This window comes from Atta cephalotes, assembly GCF_000143395.1.
Source record: "Atta cephalotes unplaced genomic scaffold scaffold00004, whole genome shotgun sequence".
Classification (NCBI taxonomy): domain Eukaryota; kingdom Metazoa; phylum Arthropoda; class Insecta; order Hymenoptera; family Formicidae; genus Atta; species Atta cephalotes.
The window spans coordinates 6,658,670-6,668,217 of NW_012130068.1; the positions used below are offsets into that span (position 1 = coordinate 6,658,670).

General features: G+C 38.7%; 1 protein-coding gene across 1 annotated transcript in view; it reads right to left on the reverse strand.

The window, feature by feature from the left end:
* Positions 1 to 9,548, reverse strand: part of LOC105626172 (protein turtle) — a 67,924-nt gene that overhangs the window by 26,791 nt on the left and 31,585 nt on the right. Inside the window, exons 4-5 of the mRNA XM_012207483.1 lie at positions 5,185 to 5,416; positions 1,736 to 2,014 (exon numbers count right to left, since the gene is read on the reverse strand). Coding sequence (XP_012062873.1) covers positions 1,736 to 2,014; positions 5,185 to 5,416 — 511 coding nt within the window. The remainder of the gene's footprint in view (positions 1 to 1,735; positions 2,015 to 5,184; positions 5,417 to 9,548) is intronic.

Sequence of the window (9,548 nt, forward strand, 5' to 3'; positions counted from 1 at the left end):
TTCGGTAAGTATATTAAAGTACGCGCTTACTATATATAAGCATATATAAATATATATATATATATATATATACTTATATATACATATATATATATATATATATATATATATATATAAAAAAATACATATATACATATACATATATACATACATCGCATGTTTCATATTAAATTAGTTTTAAGAAGAAAGCGTTTCGTTGTTGGCAAACTAATCAATCGACTTTATATTTATGTTCGACAAAAACAAAGTTAAAAAGATTCGCCTTCTTATTACCTTCGGTACAAAGTATCTTCTTCTTTAATTAGTTTACTGACGTTATATACTTAGGCTCTCGAATCCCATCCCTTTCCTTCGCCGGATAGAAGCGAAACTTTTATGAAATATTCCTTAATTATATTTTAATTACGTATCTAACTTACGGCTATGAAAAATAGGCATTTAATTGCCAGAACAAAACGAGCACTTAGTAGGCCGACAATCTACAGACGTGATCCGATCTTTCTGCGTCAGTAAGTATTCGCATATAGCGATCAAATCGGCAGTTGTGACGGACAGGTGATTGATTAAGATATTTCTAGGAGCAACTGGGATGGACTTTTTATGTTTCCCGTCAACTCCGAAGAACAAGCAAACGGCCACGACCGGACGGTTCTTTAACTCTTGGTTTACATGATGTATACACGATGATATTTCTTTACTACAACACACGATGGATCATTCGTGTTTCAGGTTTTATTACTTTTTGTAAATATAGAAAAATTATGAAGTATTTCTCACATATACTTTAATATCTTTAGAAAATATTTATAAAGTTATATAATTTAAAAATATTTACATATTTATATATTTAAAAAAGGAAAAGATAGAATTTATTATTTAACCAAATGTTCCTAGTACTAAAAAAAAAAACGCAGGACACAAATGACTCAATTGTGTAGGTATATTAAGAGTTAATTATCCCAATAGTCAGACCGTGCGTGAACTGCGGTATCGTTCGCTCGTTTAACATGAGACTCTAAAACGAAAGCTGCTATGATGGTTTTTGTCGCAGTCACCGGACCGAGTGGATTAAGCGGCCGCACTGCAGTGACTGGTAACACGCTGCTGTCAGCCAGTAATACTTAACAGCGTGCATGTTAACGTTTTCCGCGAGATATTACCAGGGCCGACGGAAAAAAGCAATTGTTATTCGCCACGGCAAAACCGCGGGATAGACGCCACTCGTGACTCGCGTTGATAAAATCACGGTCGGGAATTTTGAGAGGGATTTTTCAGGAATTAGAGATCTTTTAAATGAGAATGCGTCGAATATGTGACTCCTGACGAAAATATTTTCAAGAAATTAAAAATATAATGAAGAAGAAAAGATTATCATTATCGAAGTGCACGGGTTCATGAATAATTATGCAAATTTATTTATTACATTACGCGGTTTCATCATCATTAGTTTAAACTTATTTAAAAAACTGGAAATTTTCATAATCTCGCAATACCCATCCTCGTGCCTGGCGCTCTATTTCCAGATCTTCGCCGGGCAAATATATTTCTGACTGACAGTAAGACTTAAATTAAAAAAGTTTTATCTCTCACACTCGATAAGACTCGGTTACTGTCGAACGTAATCGTGTCTTTCGCTGTTCCCGAACAGATAATTTATTGCTCAACTTCGCGACGAAATTGCAGTCCCGCGAGAATTTTCCTAACATTCTAACAAAAGCTGAATGAAAAGTCTCACCGGCGATGATGACGCGCGCGGTGTGGCTGATCTGACCTTCCCCGTTTCTGGCGATGCAGGTGTAATCACCGATATCGTCGTTCTTGATCGTCGAGAGCCTCAGTTCCGTGCCGTCGTTGAATATCCCGACGTCTCGGCCGTTGGGCTCAACCGGATTCGCGTCCTTGTACCAAAGGATCTCTGGCGTCGGAGTACCCTCAGCCTGGCAGTTGAGTATTATCGCATCGCCCAAATTCACATATATCATATCATCCGGTGTTATGCTGAATCTGGGAGGCGCTGCGAACAATAGAGGCGAAATTTCAAATGATTAGATATGATTCAATACAACTATATCTTATCGCGTTATATGACTACAATGTGAACTCTACAGAGCGCGGTGCAAACCGACTGATCTCTATATATAACTCGAATAAAATCATTCTCCTGCATTCCCGATTATTTTCACGACCCAGTAACGTAATTCTCGCAGGATGAAGCTTCGCAAAAAAATTTAAGCCGTTTATCTTTTTTGTAAGTGAAGACGACGACGCTTAGCACTTTCACGACAGAAAATAGCCGCGGGTAAATGACGTTAGAAGAACAATCAAGTCCAAGCAGAGGAGGTGGACTTTTAGAAAATGTTCCTCGAGAAGTTCCGTCCGCGTTTTTATCGCCCATCCTCTTTTCATCCTAGAGAAATCACAATGGTTCGCTGTCCGTCGTTCGCGACCGAACGACGCAAAAGAGTGTTTTCTTTCGTCTTGAAACTACCATACAAGATCGACACATTTCGGATGAAGGAATACGGGAGCAATCGAGAATGGAAAACGAGGAAAAACGGTTGATTGAAATAATGCAAATTTTCCACGACGTAATGGTTAAGAAAACCATCCTCCGAGCGATATTCCCTTTCTTCCGCAAAACAAAATTGTTCCGTTGGAAAAATTTTAATGACGTACGCGCAAGAAATCCGGTAGAATCGGAAAGGGCTCAAGTAAATATTTCTGCAGAAGCTTCACGTACAGTTTCTTTCGAATTGTTGCCATTCGGGGCTGCTCTTTCTTTATTTTCTGTTTTTCCAGGATATTGTCCGCTACTATGCACCGTCTGCTCGCTTCGTCGTTATTCGAAGACGAGGAATTTTAATTTCGAGAGCGACGCTTCGCGGAAGCTACAGTAGCGCGAAGATGAGGAAAGCGGAAAAAGAAAAAGGGGAGTGAAGTGACACGATGGGATGCGATGGTTTATGACTTTAACGCGAGCAAGCGACCGAATGAAACCGGCTACAAAGTATAAAGAAATCTTAAGCGCTTTCTGGATGCCTCGAGTACTTTTCCCTTTGATGCCGTTTACGGCATCTATCGTCATTGCCGTCATCGTTGTCTTCGTTGTTGTTATTGTCGAGTGACCGAAAGCTTGAAGGAGAACAAAAGCTGCGAATAGAGAAAATAGGGAATAAGCAGACTGACAGGGAAAAGGGTGGATGAGATGTGACGAGGAAAAAAAAAGGAAAACAATACAACACATCCTTTCCAAGCCATCTAAATATTTCTTTTCCTTCCTTCCAGTCCTTCATCGTTTATAGCCGAGCAAAACGCGGCAATAAGTTTCTTCCTTCTCCCATCGCTTTTTTTCATTTTTTTTCTTCCCTTCTGTCCCATTTCCCGTCCAGTAACACAATCTTTTTGCGATCCTCCTTTCCATGTTATTCGTCGTAAGCAGGGACGCCATTCCTCGGGAGATTTCATCGAAGCGATGAAGGGCACGGCGAAGAACTCCGGAAGAAGATGTAAGTTCGAATTGCGCGCTGAGCAAGCAAGAAACATAACTTCTTCCACGACGCGCGAACTTCGGGAACGCCGGGGAACGGGAGCACGACGGGGCGTGGTTGCATAGTGTTTGCTGAATGTACAATTCGCATCGAGACGCACCGAAGAACCGACAGCAGTGGTGGCGGTTCTTTCTGAAGCGTCTTTTATGATCCGCGTGCTTTCCTTCTCTTGACAGGAAGTCACGTCGACGAGGTAAGCTCGAAGATTTGGGATGAGAAGGAACGCAGGCGACAGAAAAAGGAATACTTTCGTGTACTATATTAGTTGATGTGTTTAACCAAGTGCAAAAGGAGGATATTCCGGAATTTCATGTGTCTCCAACAATGCGCGAACGCGTTTCTTTCTCCCGATCGATGCGTGTTTCTCGATGAGATCAGTTTTCATTATCAAACGTTAACATATACACACGTATTCTTACATGAATACAAGTAAATTTAGAAAATTTTATGTTCGAGAGACAACTAATAAAATTAGCACAAACAAAAATAATATGTTTTTCTGTGTTTTATTTTCATTAATTTTATTAAAATAAATTAGTAGCATTTTTGTTGACTCGAAAAATAAATCCAGTACAAAATACCTATGTGAGTCTTCGTGGTGGTAGTGAATAAATTATATATTCATAACATAAGATATAATTTGCACTAATTGAAATGTATTTATTAAACAAAAATTAAAATAAACGCGAACATTTCGTCTTTGGATTTGAATACTTTTCAGTGTGGAAGTCAAGTATGAATGATTAGTAGTTTATACTTGACTTCCGTACTGACAAGGACAAATTCGAAGTCGAAATATTTACATTTACTTTAATTTCGTTTAATAAGTACATTCCAATTAGTTGCGAATTATATCACGTTATGAATACATAATTTACGCACCACCAACCACGGCTCGTATAGGTATTGGATTTATTCTTGGAACCACAAATATTATTAATTTAATTTATTTTAAAATTATTATTAATAAAATTATTAGTAATAAATGAAACAGAGAAACATACGTAACTAGTATTATTAACTTCGTTAAAAATATTAACAATATTGGTAAAATATTGTTAAGATAATTGTAATAATAAAATAATATATAATAATTAGATATAGAATATGTGAAGGTATATTTTTCGTATATTATATACATTTCTTTTCCAACAAATTATGAAAACTTGCAAATTCATCGAATTATTCAAACGTAGCCCTAACTTACGTGGTTAACTTCTTGCAAGTGTTATAAAACTGCATTAGCCGAAGTCGTAAAATCTTCTTAAGTTCAAAGTGATATTAACGAGGCTATTCGAAGCTGAAATAACGTAATTTCATGTTATATAAGCTGAACATAAAAGCTTCTGCTAAGAGCGCGTTTAGCACATAGTGGATATAACTTTTATTACTAGCAGACAACTTTACACGAATACCAAGTTCTTTTTTTCATATAACAAGTTCCATATAACATGAAAGTAACTTTTCATTTGTACTTTCCACTGCTCATTTCACAGCAATGCAAACTCAAAGTGTTAAGAAGAGATTACATCGTCCTGCATTACATGTTAATCCTGAATACTAAAGGCACTTGCTGTCGCGAGTTGCATTCGCAATTATTTGAACTTTAGAAAACATGAAAATTGAGACTACTTACCGTGGACGTCTAGATGAAACCAGGTACCATTCTTGTGACTGTTGGGCGACCTGTTGAGGAAGACGACCTTGCACTTGTACCATCCTTGGTCACTCTCGCGGATATTCGTCAGATTAAGGCTGGCCTGGCCGTATGGTGAATTCTCGCTCACCCTCGAGACACGACCCTCGTATCCTTCGCCACTGTGGGTCGGATACGACTCGTACCATATGTATATCGGTGTCTCCTGCCCCTTGCACCAACACCAACACTCAACATAAACGAGGGATCGTAATGAACGAGTATATAGCCGGTGCGAGCATTTGTCTAATTTAAAATCGTGAGAGAAATTCAGGAAGGAAGGAATTTAATAACTCATATCGGACACTCGAGAATATTTTAGATCTCAGTCACGGCAGTCACGTGTATGACTGGGAAGAGACATTCATGTTATATGTTGTGAAACTTTTATCTCGAAAGGGGATACAAGAAACCTTTTCTAACGATTTCATCATTTTTGCAAGGTGACCGAAATGAAGTTTTAATATCGCTAACGGGACGAGTCAGGATGTACTCTATTATTCAGGGATCTTCCTTCTACGCGCGACCAAACCTCGTTATTCACTCGCACCGGCCGTGAATCATGAGATGATAAATGATGAGACAAAGGATGCAGCATGTCTGACGAGTGAAACGATCCACGGGTGTTATTCTCGAACGCCTGGGGGTCGCTTGCTCCTCACGCATGGGAGGCAAAACGTGAAATGAGAACAACAGGCGAGCACGACGTCTCCATGTGTTCGTGGATTTTGAAAAAACGTTTCAATGGATGACGTCGTAAAAGATTCAATGGTTTCTATACTCGAGATATGCATGCATTAATTGTTTTAGATACTCATGCATTTTTTCTTCTTTCTTAGGAAAGGAAAATGCGGTAAGAATGACGATGAGCAATTCGAAGTGTCGAAGTTCAATTTTGAGGAAATGGATCGCTAATTAAAAGTTTCCGCGATATTGTTTACGTAATGTAGAGAATAGAGATGCTTCTGAAAGATAACACAGAAGGTGCAAAAATGTGCAGGAACAATTGTTCGGTAGCTTTTGCAAGTGAACGCACTCGACGTGCGATAAAAGATAGGAAGAGACAGTGCAATCGTGCTTTTAATTTTCAAAAGACATTAAGTAAATTACATTAATGAAAATATGATGAGCATCCAATAATAATCATTGAAAGGAAATAATATGAATGTTACGTACATATATCACTGGATTATTTATATTTAAATGTTAGTGATCATCGGCACTTCTCAAGGAATGAATATGTGCAAAGTGTTTATATTTCGAACATACAAAGAAATTAATACACAGAAATAAAGCGTGATATTGTTTTATTTCTAAAGTTTTACAAAGACTTTAGCCATGCAGAGAGAAAGATAAATTGCTTAATAATATCCATAACTTTAACAAAAATATAAATTGCATTAATATCAACATCTTATGTTTGTTTCCACTATTATAGATTAACTTTGATTCTCTAAATTTTGAAATGAAATCTCATTTTAAAGAGTGAAAATTGAGCCAGTCCTAAAAAAGAGCTAGCTCAATTTTCAATCTGTAAAAGTGAGATTTCATTCTTCAGAGTGAGACTAACTCTAAAAGTTTTAGAGAGTACGTTCAACTTCATTTTCTCTAATTCTTAGAACGAGAAAAAAATGAGAAGTAAGTTGGCTGAGATTTAAAGTTAATCTACAAAGTTAATTTCATAGAACTGAGAATTAGGCAATCACTAAAGCTGAAAGCGTAATTCTAAATATTTCCTTCGAGTCCTAATCAAAATTTAGATTACGAGGGGACTGCGCATTATCGTTTATTTTTAGCAGTATGAGTTTAGCGATGTCGTCTCATAAAGAGAATATATGAACGATATGATGAGCATACGGGGTTAGTGTCGTTTTATATACGCGTCATTACGTTGCCGTTGCGGAAAATTACGTCCTGTTAAGCCGGATGCTAAAACTGCTGGTAAGCACGTATATTTGAGCGAGCCTCCGGAGCTAAAATGGCCCATGTAAACGTCTGCATTAAAATCCGCTGCGTTATCGCTCGTATTAATGCATTTGCTTCAAGACATTTAATTCGTTCAACGATGCACGAGAACGAAATAAAGTCGTCTTTTCCTTTCATGTTTATGTGCACACGATATTTAATATGGAGAGGTAGCATAGATTTAATTAGATCTTTAATCATGAGTCGTGAATTGTGTCTCATATGCCGGCATTTCGTTACGTGCGGTAATTAATGACAAAATTGCGACGATTATGACGTAATAAGGCTCAATGATCTTGGATTTGATTGATAATTGCACTGCATATCCAAGTGTGTCATAAGTGACTTCATATATATGAATGATTTAATTTTCTCTATAAAAGTAATCCGCTGTACTGTATATGTACAAAAAGTGGATTTACATTTAAACATAATATATTATAGTGCTATTTTTATACGAGAAACTAAATTACATACAACAATATTAATTTTCTAGCTCGGAATTGCAATGATAGAAACATTAAACAAATAATTAGATCAAGGGTTAAAACTAGTTTACTAAAACGTCAAGAAGGGATTAAAATTACTTATTCATTAATATACGATACATGAAACATTTCAACTACACTATTTTTTTCAGTCAAATTATAATTTAAAATAAATTAATAGTGTGGAAACAAATTGAATATATGAACAATTAATATTGAAAATAAAATTACTCTTCTTTATATGTCATATTGAGATCTACATTAAAACCAAAACTATTTCCTCGTTGAAATGCGAGGAAAAGTAAATCACATATACATGAAATATTACACACTTGGATTTAGAGTATATTCATCGGTGAGTAGAGATAAAATTTCCAAAGATGGAAACTCAGTGCAACAAAATTTTACTGTCGCTAACGAAGTTCTAGTGACGTAAATTGATTAGATCGCGTCTTGCGATCGATTCGCAAAAGGCTCTATAACGACGATAACGCTGAATGCGGTTTGCGAAGCACGTAAACCACTAGCGTGGAACGGCGTAGCGGTCGACGGAATCGTAAGTCTTGGTCCCGCATAAATCCCGCCGTCACCGACGGACATTCGTCGTTGCAGCGGAAAATAGCTTTTGGAGACGTAGATCGCCGCGTTTGGTACATGGAGCAAACGCGGTGATATCCCGACGTTTGACGGACGGTAATTTTTCTCCGTTGGAAAAACAAGAAAGATAAAATAAAAAAAGGGAGAACGAAAGTATACGGAAAAGTCGGTGCGGAAAAGTCGCGAACGTACCGCGACGAATGATGTCTTACGTTGAGCATTGACTGCCCCAGTTGACGCGGTTTCTATTTCGAGCTGTTGGCCTACTTGCGGCAGTAACGACTAACGACGGCGACGACCCCGACGGTGATGACGACGACGTGTAACCCCGTGTGATTTCAATATTATTCTCCCCGGGTGGCGCGTAGAGCGTGCCGCGGTGGCACGCTCGATATTACGAAGCTGAGAGTTATTGCACGATGTACCGGCTGGTGCCGGAATATCGATTTAGATTTACACGCTTGCTAAGAGACCTAAGAAAGAGATCGTCTTCACTCCTGTCGACTCCCCGCGACGACGACGACGACGACAACGACGACAACGATATTTTGCGCTAAAGGATGTTGGCGCATCTATTTTTTCTCAGCGGCATGCTTTTAACGCGGAATTCATAATATCAATCGTACTTGTGCAACAAGTACTTGCAACTTGAAAGAAGTCCGTAATGGACGAAATGAAAGCTTGACAAGATAAATTAGAGAGCACGCGCAGGGCAGCGTTCGCGACGAAGGGCGAAGAAGGACGATGGGAGGTTGGTTATAGATGGTGTAGAAAGAAAAGCCGAGAAAGGGAGGTAACTCGGATTAACGGGCGCGGAGCAGCCTCTGATAAAGAACGGCAGAAGTGAAAAGGACGACGGGACGCGGGGCGGCGAAGGTAGTTGCAAAAGGGGATTCATGAAACTGGAATAAATTACAGCACTGAATGGCACTCTAGAGGAGTGCGGGACCTATTTTCTCGCCCTTTTCTTAGCGCACGGGACGCCGGATCGTGAGGTACGACGAATAGTGGAAGGCTTCGCGGGCGCGAAGGGGGATGAAAGAAAAAAAATACAAGGATTTCTCTCCATCGAGGTTGCACACATCCGAACTGTCGTTGGGCGAGGCTTTCAGTGAATAAGTCGTTCTCTTTCGACGAGTGCCGACGCCCCGTGTTTACACGTATGCGCGACAGTCATGTGGGTCACTCGCCTTCGTTTTATTTTTCATTCCTGGCATTTTATTCATGTAACTTCGCTTGCTCTCTCTCTCTCTC